Source organism: Micropterus salmoides, unplaced genomic scaffold (assembly GCF_014851395.1).
Source record: "Micropterus salmoides isolate LMB-PRFRI ecotype aquatic unplaced genomic scaffold, ASM1485139v1 Ms_hic_scaffold_2, whole genome shotgun sequence".
In the NCBI taxonomy this organism is placed as follows: domain Eukaryota; kingdom Metazoa; phylum Chordata; class Actinopteri; order Centrarchiformes; family Centrarchidae; genus Micropterus; species Micropterus salmoides.
The window spans coordinates 40719238-40742053 of NW_024041150.1; the positions used below are offsets into that span (position 1 = coordinate 40719238).

The window sequence follows — 22816 nt, forward strand, 5'->3', positions numbered from 1 at the left end:
ATTTGCTCCTATGCATTGTGGAAGCCAGTATTGTAGGACTTTTGGCTCCACTACGTGTGTCTCACATTAGTTACAGATTCAGATTATTGATCCAAAACACAATCAATTAAGACATTATTTGTCTTGTTGTGTATTAATCTAACCAGCAGTAGGCCTATATAATATAGCCTAGTTAAATTTAGCACATTTGTTACCAGCTGCAATAGTAAAGAGAACACATTAAAAGCGTTCGTGAAATTCAATTTATTATTATTAATGCATCATTGTTACAGTAAAATAGGCCTGTATTATTATGCATAATAAGTAGGCCTCATTGGAATTTTATATTTCTGTGTAACATTTTTGCGCCGAAGTAAAATGTGTGTGTAGCTGTTTCCATCCCTGTACACAAACAGGTCATTATATATGTGGTGTATCTAATCCATGATTGGATGCACTAATCATATAGCCTATATTCGTCAGGTAGGCACGCAGTGTGATTGAACTGAGCTGCAGCCTCTCTCCTCTCTCCCCGGGTTGCGTTGGCGAGGAAACGGAAGCAGGGGAGGTGTGTTTTCAGTTTGTGTGTGTGTGTGTGAGAGAAACGTAGACGCTTTTTTCCTTTTCACGGAAGAGAGCGGAAGGTCGGCGTCCACACAACCACCGCGACCGACAGGGAGAAGGTCGAACCGAGCAACGTTACCGTATGCGTCAGGGGAAATAAACCGGGGGACAAACACTAAGAGCGAAAACAGGAAGAGGAAAATTACAAAATACAGCAGTCGCACGAAAGCACGGGGTTTTGTCTCTGCAGCAGCACGGCGGAGTGTCTGACAGAAATGGGATTGTGGTTCTCCTGATAGGAACGGAACAGCAGTGGAACCCAGCGGACCGGAGGGAGGACAGGCACCGGGCGCAGACATGGCCCACGTAGGCAACGGAGCGGCCGCCGAGGAGGAGGTGGGACATGCATCGTATTCCTGTAGTGGTTTTACACAGTTACCTAATTCTAGGGTATTTCTAATACCCTAGAACATACGCATATATTCCTGTACTCATTTATATTGTATTTGTGATATTCAGAGTCTAGGATATCATTCTGTAGTAATTCTAGTGATTTTATACCGCTGTTCCCATAATGACTTAGTATGTTAGGATTTAGTTTATTTCAAATGCCGTGCTCCGCGTATTATATCCCTATATTCGTTTCTATCATCTAAATTGTGTTTATGGTGTTCAATATTGAGTTTATCTCCTATAATATCATCCTGCAGTTAGTCTATATTTCCGTAGTTCCTCTGTGGTTCCTATACTTGCACAAACAGTGTCATATTTCCTACAGATTTTAGTTGTTCATGGTTACAGTAACTTTATCTCTTATCATAGTAATTTTATGGTTGTGTTTCTTTGTTTGTGTTCCTATAGTGACATGAACTTTAGTGGGTCTATTGTCCTCTATAGGTTTCTTTTTTTAAGTGACCTTATCATCCATGGTAGGGGAGACCGGGTATGGTTGTAACACTTTTTGCATCAGCAACTATAACTCACTGAATTTCAAGCTTTTATACAAAGTACCCACATCTGTTCACTACAAATTGCACCAATTCAGTCCTCCACAACCTACTCAAATACCAGGGTAGTTTGTAACACATGCTGAGGTAAGTTGTAACAGTTAGACAAAAGAAGCAAAAATAGATATATGATATGCTTCAAAAACAGGTAGTTATATAAAAGAACAATGTTTCTCTCTCACTCTAACAGACCATGTCTGATGACTCGCGCACATGTACAGTATCTAAATTTATCTATAGAATAAACATACTTTAAAGTATACTTAATAAATACTACTAAAATGTACCTAATTAAAGAACATCTCTGTACATCCTTAGGTCTAACAAAAAAAAGGTGTGTCTCAGTGTGTGTAAATTCTTAATCAGAGTCCCAGTCAGTGCTTGAAGTGGGCCGGTACTCACCGGTACACAGTACCAGCACTTCTATATAGGCTGCCTGTACGCTTTTCTGACCTCTCTACCGGCGGAGACGGAATGAGGAAAAGCTCAAGTGCCGATACACACGCCAACATGTGAACAACTTGTGACCAACATGTGAATGGGGAGTACTGGTCACAGTGCTGACAAATGAATGCTGGTAACCCTGGAGTGCAGGCTTGGTGGGCCCAGACTGCAAAGGTCACTCTGTAAAATATTAAAATCAAGAAAGTCCCTAGTTGTATGTATAAAGGATGGTTGTAACACTTTGTGAAGAAGTGTTACAACCTAGCGGGAAACGTGAATCCAATGCGAAGTCCCTTAATCCTGTTTTACTCTACTCATCGACCAGCAGGGGGCGACTCTTATGTTTGCAAAAAACTTCTCAGCTGAATAATTACCTCAGTAAACACTTTCCTAATGAGTTTATGGTCTCAATCGCTTATTTTAAGTCTTCTTCAACACAACATGATGTTCATTTAGTAAATTATGGTCCTATTTACGGGAAAATAGACCATAAAGCAGAGAATAATTCAGGACGGGATTATCTATGATTGACAAGTCGTTACCATGGCGACCTGTCAGTCAGGCTAGAGTGACTCGTACCCACGGCACTGTGTAAATTTAACCAGTGCTGTTGAAAAGACTTATCAGGAGTTGGCGGTTCACTTTTTGTGGTGAGTACATTTAGTTTTAAGACTGCTTTTGCTAGACAAAGCTGTCAGCCCTGTTAAAATGACAGTTAAGGTGAATTACAGATGCACGTCTAGCTAAGCAAGATAGCTATCTCCACACGCGGCCTTTAGCTCCACCGTCTCGTCCAAATACGGTCACTACAAGGCTTCAAAACGGCAGTCCACAAACCAACAGGTGACATCACAATGACTGCGTCCACCTCTTTTATACAGTCTATGGTTACAACCCACCCCACCCCCCTGACCACCCCTGTCAGCCAGTGTTTAGTTAGCTGTTTTAGCATAGTGGTGGCCTAAGAAACTGCATTTCAATCTAAGTCAAACAATTTTATCTGCAATAGTATAGATAAACAAAACATAGTCTGGGTCAAAAAATTACTTTCTGACCTCAAAATCAGTTTTTCTCTATGTATTCTGAATGTGCCTGTTTCTAGCCTTGACAACCACCATGCCTGATTGGTGACGAAGTAGGTAAATACTAAAATGATCTCATAACTCCTAATCTAATCTATGATTGGTGGAATTGGTGTTGTTACAACTCTCCCCATGTTACAACCATACCCGGTCTCCCCTAACACTATATATCTGAACAGTGCTTTTTTCTAAACATCTATTGATGAATTGTTCTTAAAGTAATTCAAAAGTGCTTATCAGTGTCAGGGAACCTTAGTCTTATACAGTCTGTAGTGTTTAAGATTGGATTTAGTGATCTCCTATAATATCATCCTGCATTAATTCCATAGTGCCTCTGTAATTGGGTTTCCACCGTAACCTACACTATATTGAGTGTAAAGTGACTTTTATATTTTTCTAAATTAACATTATTAACAAAATGTTCTTACAATGATCCAGAAGTGCTTAAAATTAACATTTCAGTAGGTCTTGGCTGGTTTTGGCCCTGTGTAAAGTTAACCCATTATTGTTTCAGTGCTACATTTACCTACACTGGGTCCTTGGGAATTCCTACATTATTTCTATGGTGATCTATATTGTTTCTGTAATACTAAATATTGACCTTATTTATATAGTGTACATATGTTTTCTCCCTTCTGTGACAGTATATGGCGTGACTGTGGTACACATCTATTATTTTGTGACACCCAAGTTATCCATTCATATTTATTTGGTACAGTACATGTACCTGGACGTCTTTGTTATATTTCACAGACAGATTTCCTTCAAATTGCTTCGCTTGCTCTCTTCAATTACAGCTCATTTTCACATTCACATATTTAATTTACAGACACAGCTGTACTGACAGTGATTGTGTTTCTGGAATTATATAACGCATTTACAGCGACTTTAGTTTGTCTTTTTTTTTTTTCCACAGTCATTCTCCCCGGAGTGTATTATGCATTGTATTTGTAGAGCTATTGGACTGTAGGTCTTCCTGGTTCAACACATGAGCTGTGAGCAAACTGGTGATTGTATTAATCCATCTGCAGTGTTTAGTCAGCTTCAAGTGGGATGACACTTTCAGTTCCCTGCGTGTGGGTTTATGTAAATGACAGATCAGATTTCAACAGGCTTTCCTCTGCAGAACAAACACAGGAAGCAGGATTAGAATATGAGGAAGGCTTTTTTAAACGTAATTGCATTCATTTTGATCCAAAATGAGTAAAGCTGACGTCACTAAAAAAATATTCACAGTCACGGCACAGCCATCAGTCGAGGAATCCTGGTTTCTGGCTGGTAACAAGATGCAAAGTGAGCTAGCAGGGTTATTTTTTAACAGTTATGTTTCCAGTAAAGCACGATGGCCCATCCCTGTTTGTATTATTCAAACTGTGAGTGCCTTAGTATAACAGTCCACAAGAGGTGGTCTTTGTTATAGGCTCTTAGTGCTTCAGGAGGTTCAAAGCTCTCAGCTTTTTAAAGAGGTCATATTATGCTTTTTCCCCCTCTCCTGTATTGAGTTTATATCTTTTTTTTTTGTGCATGTAATAGGTTTGCAAAGTGAAAAAGCCCAAAGTGAGTTACCATCTCCTCTCTCTTCCAAACATTAGCTACACTCCAGGCAATCAATGGACATAAAGTTGTTACTGTGATGTAGAGACAGAGCTCAGTTAAAACTTTATGGATGAAAGAAACTTTTCTTACAGATTAATAACTCACCACTCTGAAACTCTTGCTCCAGTCCATATTGCCAAGCTGGTAAGGGGAACATATACAGCTGAACCAAAGCCGTGTTTACCGGCTTCTCACGACCCGCCCTACTCTGCTTCTGATTGGCTAGTAGTCCTTAACTAGGAACTGCACATGTGCAACTCCCAACAAAGATCATGTGGAGACAAGATGTATCACTCCATAGCTAAAACGAAGCCTTCAGCACACAGGGTGAAAAGAGGAGCTGCAGCAATGTGCAGTATGACAAAAAATATGGTGTTCTGGTACAACCCCTAAATTAATTTTTAATATGACTTCTTTAAAGGGGTTCTAGAGATAGGTCATCAGATTCAGTTGATCTGGTTTAGGGGAACCTAGAGGGGTTTCACAGATCTCTGTGGAGGTTTTAGAGATCCATGGAGAAGGTTCATGGTTCTGTCCAGATTGAGAGGCTAGATGTTTTCTAGGGGTCTGAGACATCTTTGAAAGGGTATCTATGTTTTTTATGTCATGGAGCTCATCTGCAAACATGTGCATTCAGATTAAATCATATTAACATAAGTCAAATGTCTTAAATGCCTTTGTCCAGTATCTGTAAATCTAAATGACTGTTTCCTGGCTTTAATCAGTGGACTTAACAGAATGATTCAGTAGTTAAATACTGAATAAGTGTCCTTAAGTAAGGAACCGTTTTTAATCCTTATAGATAATAAGTGAGTGGCCAACAAAGGAGAACTGTATGGATGTGAAGCAGGATAAATAATAAATCCCATGGTGTTATTTACATTCCCTTCATGCCTGAGGGGTTTTAAAGGAAATAATAACTAAACTACAGAATTCTCTTCAGGTCCTAGATTGACATTACAAAAAAATAGACGTCATGCGTCAAAGGTCATAGCAAACACTTTAATGCCTCGCTGGATATCAGACTTTGTCTCAACAAAATGGAGAAGACATTGTCAATAATTTCTGTCTGTGTTTGTGTTATTTATTGTTGCGTTGCTGAGCAGTGAGGTTGGACGATAACCTTCCACTGTGTTGATGTTTTTTATAAACACAGTTTGTCTTGCATTCCTAAAAGCTCAACCGAAGTCAGCTGAATTCCTCTGTAATGTAATGAGTTAGATTGGAGGCTGACAGAGGAGCATTTGTGAGCTCAGATGAGGAGATGAACTGGTGAGAAATGACGCAGGACAGCCTAAACAGCCAGACCCAGCCCACACCTGAATATTTGCAGTGGGCTTGTAAACACAAAGTCCCTCGGTTGGCTACTACAGACAAGATGCCAAGAAACACTCTCCCCACTCACTATTCAGCTGGAATAATTTCCCCTGGAGACCCTGGAACCCCCTCAGAGGCAAAGAGGCCCTACCTAATCAGCCCCCCCATGTACCCTTCAGAAACTACGATCCTTTAAGGGAATCATTGGAATCCTTTAGACCTACTCAGGGACCTTCAGAACCTCTTAAAACGCAAACATACCCCTTCATAAATCTCTTAGACACCTAGAAAACTATTGCAAATATTGTATCCATTTATAGGTCCAAGATGCCATGGCTGGAACCACAAGTCCACCAAAGGACATCCAGAAATCTGTAAGGGGAAGGGGATCTCTAGAACCTCCACAAAGACTCACGGAGCTAAGGCCCTTAAATTACAGATCTAAAATCAAACCCAGTCTGTTAAATCTTCTTTAAAGACTTATGAAACCTCAGGAAACTGGAAACATCTACATCCTCTACATAGCATCTGGAAGAACCTCTGAAGCCTTGGCACAATCTATGGAGCACACTCAGAGAAACTTTGGATCAATGAAGAGCTCTCCGATCCCTAGGACTAGAAAGCCAGAAGAAACCACTAAAGGATCTCTAAAACCTCCACACATCTGTGGAACCTCTTCAAAGAATCCTTAATCCCTGTTACAGATCCACTTAGCATACTGACCCATTTCTTGAGCCCCTTTCCTAAAACCTCCTCAAGGACATCTGAAACCTCTGGAAACTCTAGAAATCCTAAGAAACCTCTCGACTTTCTACATAGCATCTGAAACACTCAGAGACATCTTGATATTCATAGACCTTCAAATCAATGCATGGACTTTCTTGGGGATATTCAGTATATTATTAAGCATGTTTGTGGTTTTTGGGGGCTTCCCATGGGTCCATTAATCAGCTCTAGATCCTTTCTCGTGGTTTTGTAGTGGTCATTAATCAGGGTTGCAGAGGTCCCTCAGATGGTTCTGTGGTCTGACAGAGTTTCAGTGCCTCCTAAGGGGGATTTGCTGTCTTTGAGGGGGATTTAAAGGACAGTAAGGGCATTCTGTTTTTTTCCAGACTTCCTTGAGAGCAGTTGGGTTGCTTATGTGTTTAAGTGTGCCTGTTTGGTAATAGGACACAGTGTGTAGGTCTTGACTAATTGATTAGAAAGCTGCTGTCACAAGAGAAGCTTCTCTGACATTGACCTCTCCTTGTGTGTAATATCATACAGCGGTGTAGTTGTTTTTTTTCTTTTCCACATATCATGTTTTCATCCTACTGTAGACTGTAAACACAAAAAATTCTGCCTGTGCTGATCTATAGCTTGTTTTATACTACTTTCCTCCTGTGCTTCTCTGTCAGTTATCAGGTCAAATGATTATTTAACTAAAATTCACAGTCAAAAGTCACCCACACATAAAAACCACAAGATATACAACATCAAACTGCAAATGGCTACGTAAATTTGGTTAGGTGTATAATGTTGCTAACTTCTGATTAAGAGTTAATATAAGACTTAATTTATTTCCAGGTGAGACAGTAGGCATTACAGCAGTGCTAGAAATAGAATGAAACCGATAGGATAGACAAAAACTATGTTAAAGTACTAATTAAGAATACGACACAATAAGTAAAAAGCCATTAGAAATTTAAGTCTATATAATACAACTTATATTAAGACAGTGGCATAGAATACACTTATGAATACCAAATAAAATAAAGCATGACAGATTAATATTTTAATTATGCATAAACACTTGTATAATATACAATGAATGGGAAATAGTGTAAAATACAATGACATTTAGATTTTTGCGTGCAGTTGTTTGGAAAGCTAACAGGTTGTAATGTTTTCAGGATTATGAACACGATAAGGTAAATCGTGGTTTATAACTTTTACTGCCATTAAAAACATAATTCAAGAGATGTAGTATATTTAGAAAATGAATATGTCAAATTTTTTTTAATTTAATGGAAATTCCACAGAAAACTTTCTGGATTTTGAGGCAGTTTTTTTCTTTAAATTAGGACCAAATTAAATAATTGGCCGTGTTTACTACAGTCCTGCCACAGATAACGGTTTTCTTAATTTGTGTGTCAGTGAATTGGTGCAACCATGATGCATTGCTGTGTGTGAAACTACCCAACAGGATATAAAGGAGAAAAAATTAGCTCAACCGTAAACATCTACAGCCGTAAAAGGCAACATACACATTAACATAGCAGCTTTATTAATTTATTTATTATTATCCAGAAATATCAGATATTATAGTGAAACACTGAAAATGTTACTGCACTATGAGTACTATTTTACTTTGATACTTTAAGTACATTTTGCTGATAAAATGTATATACTTTTACTTAGGTATGGTTTGAATGGAGGACTTCTACTTGTAGTGGAGTATTTTCACAGTATCAGTACTTTTATATTATACTTCTTCAACCGCTGCTTGCAGACCTATATTAAGTTGCTTTTTACGTATTATAATCCCATTATTAAAAACATCTTGTTAAACTATAGCTGCAGAAAATCCTGTATCTTCTCAACACTCCACACTGCCAAACTTCGCCCATCATGTTCATTTTCTATTTGTGATGTGAGTTAATGTACTGGACCGGCAGCTTAAAACTGCATTCATCTATAATAACACACACACACACACACACAAACGCAGCGGGAGCTTATGGCGTTTCTGTCTGGAATGCTGTGAATGTTGCAAACTGACAAAAACAGTGACAGAGTGTGAGGCGATGTCGGAGAGAGCATCTGTTTGTATGGGGGAGAGAGAGAGAGGGCTGAAAGTGTGAAAAGAGAGGACGAGTGTGTGCGCAGAGAGCGTCTGTTTGGATTTACACACACATTTGTTTGCACACGTTTGTGAGATTCTTCTGCCGGTTTCAACCATCCTCCATATTTTCTTTATTCCTTCTTTCTGCTTTCCATCTCCTCACTCCCTCCTTCTTTACCTCCTCGCTGCCTTCCTCCTCTGACTCCTTCTTTCCTTCCTTTCTCAGGATCATGTAAAACAGTTTAAAGCCTTGTTAAGCAAAAAAAAGGAAGTTAGAATTAGCATTAAGGTTTCCAATTGAATTTCTCTTAGTTGTCCTTTAAGAAATGACTCATTTTTTCAACACCTTAAACTTTAGGGATTTTTGTAGCTGCATCCTTCTGTGTCTAACTTTTTCAATAATCAATAATTATGAGGTGACCAGAGTGATATTTAAATATTGCTCATTCTGTTTGATCATCAGTCAAAAGATACTTTAACAATGATATAAGCAGAGAAAAGCTCAAACTACAACCAATAATAAGCAAGTGTTGGATGCTGAATGTTTTGTACCTCATAAATAACTGAAATAGCTACTCAGTTATCAAAAGTCAAGTCAGTTAACTGATACAGATCAAAACTTCTGCTTCCTGGTTTTTATCTTTGTGACAAAGTATGCTCAGTCTAATCGTGCCATGAACTGTGACTCTCAGGCATTTATTGCTCCTTTTGTTCCCGTTTCATTTGGCACAAAAAAATGAAAATACCTTGTTATTCGTCTCGAGACATCTCAGATTTGACTTGCAACCTCATCCACATTTGTATGATTCATCACATCGAGACCACAAAGACACCCAAGGTCACAGTCCGTGACCTTGACCAAGGCACTGGCTTAGATCTGGTGTTGGTCCCCAAGCGCTGCACAGTTGCTGCCCACTGCTGGTAATTAAGACAGGTTAAATGCAGAGAACAAATTTTACAGACGTTGTACTGTGGACATTGTAGTGATTGGATATGTGACAATAAAGCTAATTAGATTTTTTATTATAACCTTTATTTAACCAGGAAAAGTCTTATTAAGATCAAAAATCTCTTTTACAAAAGCGCCCTGGCCGAGACGGGCAGCAGCAAAATGAACACGGTTACATAAAAATATATAAAAATATAAACCTTTTACAGTGAAAAGAAATAATAAATTACAGGATTATAAAATGTCAAAAATATTCATTAATATTTGTCACAAGTCATCAACATCAGGGATCAAATGGATCAATGAGTCAGAACATCTACAGCCAGATGTGCCTACCTCCGAGTCGTTTAACATACACTGAACAAAGTTATAAACGCAACACATTTGTTTTTGCCCCCATTCATCATAAGCTGAACTCAAAGATCTAAGACTTTTTAGAGTGGCCTTTTATTGTGGCCAGCCTATGGCACACCTGTGGCACACCTGTGCAATATCCATGCTCTCTGATCAGCATCTTGAATTGCCACACCTCTGAGGTGGATGGATTATCTCGGCAAAGGAGAAGGGCTCACTTCTGACATATTTGTGAACAGTATTAGAGAGAAACAGGCCTTTAGTATACATAGAGAAAGTCTCAGATCTTTGAGTTCAGCTCATGATGAATGGGGGCAGAAACAAAAGTGTTGCGTTTGTTCAGTGTGACTTTGAATGCATCCAGTTTCCGAAGATTTGGGTAAATCCAGGCACAGGGAGGAGAATAGATCTGTATGATGAAAGCAGACCAAGAATAGCCTCATAAATAAAAATGTGCCAATGATTAGATCTACATGTGGACAAAGCAGAACATCCAACCCTAGCATTTAAGGAGCAATGATGATTAAGGGCTTTAAAATTTGAAATATATATATTTATTTCCCAATGGTAGACAGCATCCAATCCGTGTAGGCTTTGTGCGGATGCATGACACAGGATTGTTGTTTAGAGATTAGGGATGCAGACAGCAGGCCTTTTGGGTAGAAACACTTTTGCATTTAAGCGTGGTCGGATGAGATGAACTACAGTAGTTGGTTTCAAGCATACTGAACCCTTTAGTTTACTAATGGCTGACCTGAGATTTAGAACATTGGACATTTCAAATGGCCAAAAACGGCATATGTTTACATTACACTGGGAACAAAAGAGGAAGTAGTTTGACGTTGTTATAGAGACACAAAGTCCACAGTGGGAGGAGGTCGGGGTAGATGGATGGGTCAACAAAACACTGGACTTTAACATGAGAGTCTGCCGTTTGCAACTGACAGTCTAGGTTGTTGTATTTTTTTAACCATCGCCGCCATTGTGCCCTAACCATGTGGTTATTATTGTAACATTTTGCTCTGATGCACATCATTAATGACACGTTACATACATAAATAATCACATTTTAAGAAGTGGTATTGCCTCTTTTGTGAGAAGCAGATTGTTCAGTGAGCTTAACTGGGTCACAGGGCTGAAGCCTGGTTGTAGGTCGATGGCTGCTGCCTGCAGGCAGAGAGTCACTCTGAGCGTGTGCGACTGCAGCCGTACGCTGTTATGTAAGAAACCACTGATGCTATTATTAACCTCCTGCTACTGAGGCTCCAGAGACAGACTGTGTGTGTGTGTGTGTGTGTGTGTGTGTGTGTGTCAAATCAATGCTGTTACTTCACATAGTTCACATGTTGATGCAAAAATAGAAAATGCGTTGGAATATAGTCTTTTTGAGTACTCTGTAAGTGTGTGTGTTTGTGTGTTTGTTTTACTATATTTGTGGGGTCCAAAAATTGTGATTCCACTATATCTGTGGGGACCAAAATGCTGGATCCCTTCAGGTTAAAGGGCTGTTTGAGGGTTAAGGCTTGGTTTAAGGGTCTGGGTAGAATTAGATTAGGGGTAGGGTTAGGGATAGTACTACGAGGCTGTGTGTGCGTGTATGTGTGGTTATAAAATGTTATCTCATGAAGCGGAAACTCCTTGAACAAACAGTGTGACTTCAGGCAGAGCTGATACCTTTGAAATCATAGAGAAACTTGATTTAATCAGTCAACAGGCTCCACAACAGCTGCGGTTTCTCTAGCGGCCACTAGGTGGTGTTTCCAAGGAAACTGACTCTATTGAAGTGCTCTCAGTAATTTATTTAACCCTGAAAAATCAGAAATCACACTGGAAATTAGGGAACAATCCTAAGAAGCCTGGAAAGCAACATCAAGTTGATCAGTCAAACAGTCTGCAATAGTTCTGATAATTAGCAAATATCCCTGAAATTCAGGAATAACTCTAAAATGGCAAAAACAAGAAATCAGCTGTTACCAGGTTCATTTGTAATTACCAGGACCAAAGGACCCCGATAAGTTTAGAATAACCATCAAAATTTGTGAATAAGCTCACTGAATAGTTCTGAAAGGAATGAATAACCCAGACAAGTTGCGGATGACTAAGAATAACATTGATGAGTCCTGTTTTCCAGAATCCGTCAGTCACACCGAGCTGTAACTAACTTTACTTTCACAAGCAGTCATCCAATTAGGCAGCTGCTAAGATTTGTGGTTGTTTGGAGAATGACTGTAACCAGACTGTGTTTCTGTGTTTCTCAGGACTGCTTTGAAGATGCTTACGACCGAATACCTGCGTGAGTACTAACACACACACACACATACACACACACACATGCCTGATGTGTCTGAGTAGAGATGTCTAGAATTGTGTGTGTGTGTGTGTGAGAAGATGATCTTACAGATCATTTCCTGTGAGCTTCCTGTCTCTTTACGTCTCTTTTCGCTTTTAGTCACTTCCTGTTCTGATTGGTGGATTTATCTTTACTGTGTGTGTGTGTGTGTGTGTGTGTGTGTGTGTGTTTCATGTTCTTGGTGTGGTTAACCTGAATACACACTTACCGATGGGGACTTGATGGGATATTGAAGTCCCCATGGGTAGAGACGCTTTTTGAGGGTTACAGCTACAGTTAGGTGTAACTTTGTGTGCAGAGCGTAAACCTCACTCTCCGACACCTTAAGAGACGCACACAAGACGCTAGCGCCCAAGTGTTTTAGCGTCCTCATTAGCGCGTCTGCCTGGGGTTGCAAGTTTGAGTCAGGACTGTGCAGTACAGCCTCGGGGTCGGTTACATAGGGAATGCATTAATGTCAATGAGAGAACAAACGTGTGTGTGTGTGTGTGTGTGTGTGCAGGGCATGTCAGATGGACCTGCAGACAGCCATCCAGGAGACTCAGTGCGCTCTCAATCTGGTCCTCAACGACAAGTTCTCTGAAGCCCTGGACCTCCTCAAACCATGGTAACCACAGCAACAAGTGTTTGTGTGTATGTGTGTGTTTATTATGTAATACATGCTATAGTGTATTGTTTTATTTAAAAAACACAATTTGTACTACAGCGCTCGTTAATGTAATCAGGAATTTTTACTGCTACTTGTGCAGGTGTTACCACTGCTGGTGTTATTACTTCTAGTACTACCACAGCGTCGAGTCGAGGCGAGTTGAACTGGCACTGGTAATGGAAAAGCGCCATATTACTACTGGTACTGCTACTAGTACCATTAATGGCACTCTTACTGGTACTATTTGTACTGGTACTGCTACTGGTAACATAAATGGCACTGATACTGGTGTTATTTCCACTGATGCTGCAAATAGTATTATTACTGCTGGTCCTACAATCTGATACTATTGGTAGGCCTACTGGTACAGCAAGTGGTATTATTATTATTATTGTTGATACTGCTACTGGTAGCATTAACAGAGGTAATACTACTTGTACTATTACTCACTACCGCTAATGGTACCTTTTCCATTGGTGCTACCACTGGTTCTAAAACTACTACTAAAACTGACACTGGTACTGACACTGGTGCCACCACATGCACTATTATTGCTATTAATTACTTGTAATTACTACTAGTAGTGCTGATATTAATATTATTGGTAGTTTTAATATTGCTGGTAATGATACTGCTAGTACTACCCATTCCACAGTTACTGCCACTACTGTTACTACTATTTGTGCTGTCAACTTTACTGTGATCCCTACCACTGAGCTAGAGTGCTGGTACTAGTATTGCCACTGTTATTCCTACAATTACGTATTACAAATTACCATGTTTGGTTTTCGTACGCTGTACTTTGTGTGTGTGTAGGTGGAGGGACAGTATGTACCATGCGTTGGGTTACAGCAGCATCCTGGTGATGCAGGCGACCATGACCTTCGAGCACAGAGACATCCAGACTGCCATGGCAACCATCAAGGAGGCGTTAAACACCTGTCAGAGGTGAGAGATAAATTTTGTGTCAGTCTCAAAGAGCCAAGAGCCGTAAAGTTTGGAATACAGAAACATCTTAATAACTACGGGATGCATTGACATAAAACTTGGTTCGGATATTGGTTGTTCCCAGAGGATTGATCTTACTGACTTGAGTGATCTTTAATTGAAGTGTTCATTTTCTTGTAATGTGGCAAAGCAAGCAAGTTTTTGGTCAAAAATGTACCGTCTACCTCTCTTACAGGTGTCACTTTTCCTCCATTTTCCAATAAAATGCCTTTTATTATATTGTTCAATGAATCATATATTATTATAGTTCATGTGGAATTTGTATTGTAGCAATAACCTCCCAATGCAAACAACTAAAATTTGCCAAATTTCACATTTTAATCTGTCTTCAAACTACAGCAGTTGCTGGAAAATTGTCACTTCAGTTTTCACTAAAATTGCAGATAATGACTGAATGTGTTTATTTAGGGTGTTTTCATGGCATTTCACCTTGTGTGGATATGTGACCATAGGACAAGAGTATGTGTCTTTAAAACAAGTAACAAGTCTTCAAACCAAACTGTTTCTGCAGGTTCAGGAAGAAGAACTCTGTAGTTGGATCTCTGTCCAGTCTGATCAGCAAGCAGTCCAACCTGCAGGAAGGTACATTAACACATGTCCCACCCACTCAGTTTGACTGATATCTGAGGTCTGCAGGAAGTGCAGCTCAGAAAACACAAAATACAATCAAAAGCAGCAGAGAGTCACTGTGCTGCATTTGTATGTTTGCAGAGGAGATGCACGCAGAGATCTGTTATGCTGAGTGTCTGCTGCAGAAAGCCACGCTAACGTTTGTACAGGTCAGAGCTACTGTGTGTGTTTTTATCTGTCTGTCAAGGGTGATATTCTTCAATGTGGAATATCATCATCATCATCATCATCATCATCATCATCATCATCATCATCATCATCATCATCATCATTAATTCTCATAACAGGACATAAAGGACAGAATTTGGCATATTGATAATGTAACAATACACTACATCCAGTTAATGAACCACAATAATTTGAGAACTTGAAGATCTTTTTGGGAGTCGCTGCTCTGGATGATGCTAATGAGTCTGTTAGGTCACTAAATAAAATGTAATTTTGTCCCTCTCTGCCTCTCTTCCAGGATGAGAACATGATCAGTTTTATCAAAGGAGGGATCAAGATTCGAACAAGCTACCAAATCTACAAGTGAGTAACTGTTTAAGGCCATCAGCCACTGTATAATATTTGTCATTTACTTCGGCTCAGCAACAAGGTGAAGATTAAAAGCGTTACACTGTAACATTAGAAAAAGCCTGAAAGATCCTTCTGTTTAAATTAAGCTTATCTTGCTTCCAAACATTGTGTCTGAATGGAAACGTTTAAATTAAAGGTTTAACATTTGAGTTTAAATAAAACTGTGATTCTGTCTTGTCCTGATGGTGACATCATGTTTCATGTGGTCCAATAGGGACTGTCAGAATGTGCTGAATGTCACTGAGGACGCGGCTGGCCAGTCTGATTTGTTCAAACAATTTGAAGGCGGAGTCAAGCTGGGCATCGGATCCTTCAACCTGGTGGGTCTTCAAAGAGGATTTGTTTTTTTTCCCCCGCCTGAAGTCCCAGATGGGAGGAGTTTCACTGCAGAAGTTCACTCACTGCAAAGTTAAATAAACTCACCTCCAGATGTTTTCTATGAATTTTCTTTGCTTGTGGTTACATATTGTTTATGGTTTTAAAAATGACTGGTCATCGAGTCAGTTAGTGATTTAATGTTTTAGTTTTTTTGTTGCTCTTTTTCCGAATTTACAAAATTAGGAGTATGTCATCAGCGTATTGGCAAATCAAAACTAGAAATACTCAAACAGATACAGTGTAATGATTCATCATTATGATTCAATTGTGTTTGTATTGTATCTGTATCTCTCTTTCAGATGTTGTCTCTGCTCCCTCAGAGGATTTTGAGGTTGTTGGAGTTCATCGGATTCTCAGGAAACAGGGTCAGTATATCCCCTTTAAAGTGATACTCCACCCAATAAACTGTTACACCCTGTAGAAAGGCAGCTGTGAAAATCTCTTGTTTTGTAAAATATGACAATATTCTAATAATCCTTTCTCTTTGCAGGGGTTTGGTTTGTCTCAGCTGAGAGAGGGCGCTTCCAGTCACAGTTTGAGGTCGATCCTAAGCGCTCTGACTCTGCTCTTCTACCACACATATGTGTCACTGATACTTGGTAGGAAAACACACATACGCACTTGCCCTTTGCCATAGATAGATCAAACTTTAACTACACCACAGTAGTCAAGCTCCAGAGCTGTATCTTGAATTCTGTTGAGCGATTCAAAGGTTGGCGGCCAATCCTTTTTGGCACAAGTACTGTATTCACAATGTTTATACTATATTAGGTCCTCAGGGTGTTTTCATGCTCAGTACAGGCCGCTTGTGATTACATTAAGACTGAAGACAATGGTGTTGATATTGTGTTTGATCAGGAACTGGAGAGGGGAACCTTGTGGAAGCTGAAGCTCTGCTAGAGCCGTACCAACACAAATACCCCAAAGTGAGCCAACTATCCACACCACTATACAAAGTCTAATTCTGAAGAAAATAATACACGTCCAGTCTAATGACTCATAAAGACATTTAAACTCAAATTAAAACCTATGATTTTAGTGTTTATGTTTCAATTGTAGAAAAATGAAAGTTAGAAACAAAAAGCTGCAAAGTAATTGGAAATATGTTCAAATACAAATCAATAATCTAAAAACTACTTCTTTTTTTTTTCAGGGCTCAATCATTCTCTTCTACTCTGCTCGCATTGCTACGCTGCGAGGAAACTTTGAGAAGGTCTGAAACGCACACAATGTTATCAATTTCCAGAAGTGTCTTAATTTTCAAAAGATATCCTCACAAAAGTCTAAAACTCCAATTAGTCCACATGAAGATGACTACCAAACACATACACTCACCTAAAGGATTAGGAACACCTGTTCAATTTCTCATTAATGCAATTATCTAATCAACCAATCACATGGCAGTTGCTTCAATGCATTTAGGGGTGTGGTCCTGGTCAAGACAATCTCCTGAACTCCAAAATGAATGTCAGAATGGGAAAGAAAGGTGATTTAAGCAATTTTGAGCGTGGCATGGTTGTTGGTGCCAGACGGGCCGGTCTGAGTATTTCACAATCTGCTCAGTTACTGGGATTTTCACGCACAACCATTTCTAGGGTTTACAAAGAATGGTGTGAAAAGGGAAAAACATCCAGTATGCGGCAGTCTTGTGGGCGAAAATGCCTTGTTGATGCTAGAGGTCAGAGGAGAATGGGCCGACTGATTCAAGCTGATAGAAGAGCAACTTTGACTGAAATAACCACTCGTTAAAACCGAGGTATGCAGCAAAGCAGGCGGATGGGCTACAACAGCAGAAGACCCCACCGGGTACCACTCATCTCCTCTATAAATAGGAAAAAGAGGCTACAAAGAGCTCACCAAAATTGGACAGTTGAAGACTGGAAAAATGTTGCCTGGTCTGATGAGTCTCGATTTCTGTTGAGACATTCAGATGGTAGAGTCAGAATTTGGCGTAAACAGAATGAGAACATGGATCCATCATGCCTTGTTACCACTGTGCAGGCTGGTGGTGGTGGTGTAATGGTGTGGGGGATGTTTTCTTGGCACACTTTAGGCCCCTTAGTGCCAATTGGGCATCGTTTAAATGCCACGGCCTACCTGAGCATTGTTTCTGACCATGTCCATCCCTTTATGGCCTCTGATGGCTACTTCCAGCAGGATAATGCACCATGTCACAAAGCTCAAATCATTTCAAATTGGTTTCTTGAACATGACAATGAGTTCACTGTACTAAAATGGCCCCCACAGTCACCAGATCTCAACCCAATAGAGCATCTTTGGGATGTGGTGGAACGGGAGCTTTGTGCGCTGGATGTGCATCCCACAAATCTCCATCAACTGCAAGATGCTATCCTATCAATATGGGCCAACATTTCTAAAGAATGCTTTCAGCACCTTGTTGAATCAATGCCACGTAGAATTAAGGCAGTTCAGAAGGTGAAAGGTGGTCAAACACAGTATTAGTATGGTGTTCCTAATAATCCTTTAGGTGAGTGTTATACAGCTGCAGCTAAGAAGTGAAATTATGATGTAACCTACATTATGTGGAATTTTAATGTAGTTATGAATTTCAAGTTTGAATAATTATCTCTTTCCTGTCTTCACCTGACTTCTTTTTTTAACTTGACCCTGTGCTGCATTTACAAACCTGCTCAGTGTTGGTGTATAAAATTTACTGTGTGTGTTTCAGGCCCGGGCGAGGTACGAAGAGTGTATCAACAACCAGCAGGAGTGGAAGCAGATACACCACCTGTGTTACTGGGAGCTAATGTGGGTTCACTCCTACCAGCAGGAGTGGCAACAGGCATACCATTACGCTGACCTGCTGTGCAAGGAAAGCCGCTGGTCCAAGGTAAACACACCCTGCAAAGATAATACACCATATAATTTAATTATAAAGAGAAAAAAGCGATTTTTATTATTATAGAATCCTTATTGTTTTTTGTAAAACATGGATAACTTCTGCCAACAGGTTATAGATAGCACCTCCCAGTGTTCCCATTTGTCCTTGTGGCCTTATTTGGAAAAAATCCAGAGACAAATAAAACTGAATGGTTCATTGAGACTTTCTTGTGGTTTTTATTTAAAAAGACATTTTTTTGGGAGGTTTATTTATTTGGGTTTATTGTTTAGGGCTTTTTAAATGGAGACTGTGCTGTCGTAAGTTGTTACAAAAACTATTCACAATATTTGATCTTTAAGTGCTTCTGCATGAATGCATTCATCCATGGACGGAAAAAAATGTGTGGGGGGGGAGTGTCAACTAATCCATAAATGACAGAAATCCTGTTACTGTACACTGAAAAAGAAGATTGAGCGTAATTAGGATCACGTAAGCAAAATCCCATCTTAATTTTTAACCCTCTGCAGGCTATCTATGTGTACCAGAAAGCAGCCATCCTCAGTATGATGTCAGAAGACGAAGTCAAGAAGACAGGGGAGGACATCATGGAGCTCTTTAGGTCAGTTTGTCTCCACATTTAACATTAAAACATTAAACTGAATTTGGGATAATCAGCATTATCTGTGGTTAAAAAATATTTTCAAAAATGTAGGAATACACAAAGAAGTACCTGACAGGGATTAAAGTTTAGAAAGTGAAAACATTTTCAGAAAGCTAGGACAATTTTAGAAAGTGAGGAGAGTTTTCCCGATGCTTTGTTCTTCAAAGAGCTGTTTCAGTTTAAGACTTGGTTTCAAGGTTAAGATACAAGTTAGATTTAGTTTAAGGTTAGGGGCAAGGGAATGTATAATGTTATTGAGGGTCCTTACAATTATAGTAGTACACACGTGTATTTGTGTATGCAGGCAGGTGGAGGGGCTGAAACAGCGCTTGGCAGGAAAATCGATACCGACGGAGAAATTTGCAGTGAGGAAGTCCAGACGCTACAAAGCTGCTAAACCCATCCCCCTGGTCATCCCAGCACTGGTATACTCACAAACATTTTTCCCGGACACACATTTACGCACATCTGTGGTAGTCAGTTGAACAGATTTATTCAGGGTATTTAATTCAAGGATGTGGACATTTAGATAAACCACCTTTGGGGATTTTTAAATGATCATCTCTTATCTATCAGAAAGCTTTGGCTGAATGAACGCACTGAGCATGGGAATATCCTCTAAATAAGTTTGCAGTAGTAACTGATGATATTTTCTCTCTCTGTAGGAGATGATGTACGTTTGGAACGGTTTCACCATCCTCGGGAAGAGAGCCGACAGTACCGAGGCCCTGCTGGTTACCATAGAGGCGGCCGAGGAGCAGCTTCGCAACGACCCCAGTAAGTTCAAAATAATACCATTGCTACTAGCGCTACTGCTAACACCTTTTACTACTATTACTAGTAGAGGTATTACTAGAGAATAAAACAGGGATTCCACAGGATTCTCTCCTTGTCCTACTTCTCTTCTGTTCAAACTGTATACTGTAAATGACTTACCAGAATCATACCATGTAAAGGTTTTTAGATCCATATTAATGATGCTATTATATATTTATCCGGTACAGCTATTTCATCGGCTTCTACCCAGCTGTCTCACCACTTACAATCTATAGCAGTGTTGTTTGAAAACTCATTACAATACATTTACTCATTTGAAAGACAGTGATATCCAAAGGAACTTACATTTGAGGAACAGCATACAAGCATCAATAAAGCATCAATACTAGTCACTCTGTATGCAAGCATTAGTGACTTCAATTAGATTCAAGTGGCTATGTGAAGCCAGTGGAGGTTGCTGAGTAATGGAGTGACATTAGTCATAGTGGGTTGATCTAAAACCTGACTCGCTGAACTTGTTTGAACTCATGTTTAACACTTAAGAAACACATTCAGTTAGCTCTTCTTCCAGGGATTAGCCCTCTTCAGAAGTTAGAAGTTCATACATTCCATTTAAAGATTAAGGGACAAGGAATAAACTTCAACACGCAGTTAAGATAAGCCTTGCATTTTAACGTGCTGCTAAGATACAACCAAATTACATTACTTGTGTATCTCATTCAGACCCCTCAGAGTTTCATACAGATGATAGCTGCCTGGTCCAGATGTTGAAGGGACTCTGTCTAAAACACCTGGGCAGGTTATTGCAAGCTGAGCTCTGCTTCACGCAGGTGCTGTCCAGGTAAGACACACACATGCACACACACAAAGACACACAGACAGAAATGTTCAGGTGTGTTTATTGAAAGAGACTGATAAGATAAACTTTCCTATTTGTGCGTTTGTGTGTACTTACAGCGAGGGTCGCATCCGATATGACCACTACTTGATTCCCTTCACTCTCTATGAGTTGGGTCTGTTGTATAAACATCAGGGAGACTTCACCAAGGCCACTACATACATCGAAAATGCCAAGTAAGTTATGTTCATACATACAAATGGTACCTCATAATATACATATTATGGTATTTATAACTTTATACCTTTATACACTTCTATATACTTTCACATACTTGACCTTTATGTACTGCACCTTGAAACTGCTGTACACCTTGTCAAAAGGTCTGACACTTGTCCAACTGGTTTCTGTTATGAAATGTATTTTTGGTATTTCTTCAAAGGGAAAATTACAAGCATAACACCAAACAGCCTCAGGTGCACTTTGAGGCTCACAACAACACTAGAATTACAGCCATGTTTTAATAGTATGGAACAGACAGAGGCACTCATGCCAGTTTGAGGCTAAAATGTTTTCACTTGAAAGGGAAACCGATTTCTGTTTGTTTATAAAAAGATTCTGAAATAGTTCTTGTGTTCTTCATCAGGACGAACTACAAGGACTACTCCATGGAGTCCAGACTGCACTTCAGGATCCATGCAGCCCTCAACAGCCTCAAAGGATCACCAGTTGGCACCCCGTAATACTCTAAAACAACGTAAAAACAACAGTATATGAAACATCCGGGGATTTCCCCTCAAACTTCAGCTGCTGTGAATGAATCGGTTGTGACTGCCACTTTACAAAGAAGCTTAAGTGTGAGATCACATGTCCACCAGGACTCCCTTTTTCTTCATTGCTCGCGCGCGACCATATATTTTATTTTTCCTTATTTATTCTCAGATGAGATTATTTATTTACTTGCACCTCTTTTCAAACAGGCTCAGGCTTCCTATTAACGTCTACCAGCTAAAACTGAGATTTTATCAGTAGATGCAGAGCCACGGTTCAACGGCAAATGTCAATTTATTTAACATACCAATAGTAAATAATGGCTCCTTTACTGTCAGTAAGGAGACACCAACATTTGAGGAGTTTCCTTTTAGGGCGTGTTCATTCAGAGGCTTTGCACAGGGGACAATTTTGACTTCAGGCGTTCAGCTGGAGCGGGAGAGTGCTGCAACACTGCTGCACTTTTTGATATATAAGCACAAGGTAAGAAAATGTTTAAACTTTTGAGAAGATGCGGTATGGATCACCTGTCAAAACACAAAGGGGAAACCAATAAGTGATGAGAGATCTGAGAAAACCAATTAGTATTCCCAACAAACCCTAACCCTTTTGATTACAGTCGTCTTGCTGTATGCTTAGCATCTTCTGTCGCCTTGCAACTCTCTGTCTGAACGGGCCCCAAAATCTAATCTTTACTGTTCCAAAAACTGACTTGCATTAGTACCAAACAAATCATGGCCTTAAAGTAAAGTAGATTATAATTTTGTATCAAAGTTAGCACTCATTGCAAGACCTTTGCTCACAAAAAGCTATGTATATTTTTTAGGATAGAATCATAAATACTGACGGATTTCAGGTTCAAAGATGTTGAAACATGATTACTGATGAGTACTCATGAATACTGATTAAACTGAGTGCATTCATGTTATCAGCAGGGAGAGGTACAGTGTATAGGCGTTGCATTTGATTTACTTTACCTTTTTTGATCATGCCACATGTGCACACAGCACACAAACATGTCTGTGCACATGCAATCACAGCCTTCTCACCAACTGTGGCTTATTCACACACACACACACACACACACAACATTACTTACTCATTCCAAGCTTGCACATACTGGGCAATATGCACACAGAGAAGAGAAACAAACACACACAAACCGCTGTAAGCGCACACAGTTAGCACACAGTTTAAAATAACTTGTGCTGTTAGTC

At 39.7% G+C, this 22816-nt stretch overlaps 1 protein-coding gene across 4 annotated transcripts in view; it reads left to right on the forward strand.

The window, feature by feature from the left end:
- Nucleotides 1-533: 533 nt before the first annotated feature.
- Nucleotides 534-22816, forward strand: part of LOC119913095 (tetratricopeptide repeat protein 39B) — a 29396-nt gene continuing 7113 nt past the window's right edge. For 2 of the 4 annotated variants that reach the window (XR_005446367.1, XM_038732423.1), the window contains exons 1-19: nt 534-939; nt 12375-12409; nt 12969-13073; nt 13932-14063; nt 14635-14705; nt 14835-14902; nt 15220-15284; nt 15547-15652; nt 16010-16075; nt 16201-16309; nt 16569-16636; nt 16864-16923; nt 18400-18561; nt 19080-19171; nt 19518-19638; nt 19879-19990; nt 20714-20831; nt 20948-21064; nt 21475-21567. Coding sequence is in view for 1 of the 4 variants with exons in the window: in XM_038732423.1 (XP_038588351.1) it covers nt 901-939; nt 12375-12409; nt 12969-13073; nt 13932-14063; nt 14635-14705; nt 14835-14902; nt 15220-15284; nt 15547-15652; nt 16010-16075; nt 16201-16309; nt 16569-16636; nt 16864-16923; nt 18400-18561; nt 19080-19171; nt 19518-19638; nt 19879-19990; nt 20714-20831; nt 20948-21064; nt 21475-21567 (1739 nt within the window). In the remaining 3 variants the exon portion in view is untranslated. Of the gene's footprint in view, nt 940-12374; nt 12410-12968; nt 13074-13931; nt 14064-14634; nt 14706-14834; nt 14903-15219; nt 15285-15546; nt 15653-16009; nt 16076-16200; nt 16310-16568; nt 16637-16863; nt 16924-18399; nt 18562-19079; nt 19172-19517; nt 19639-19878; nt 19991-20713; nt 20832-20947; nt 21065-21474; nt 21586-22816 lie in introns of all 4 variants that reach the window. The other 2 variants (XR_005446369.1, XR_005446368.1) reach the window with 2 other exon arrangements.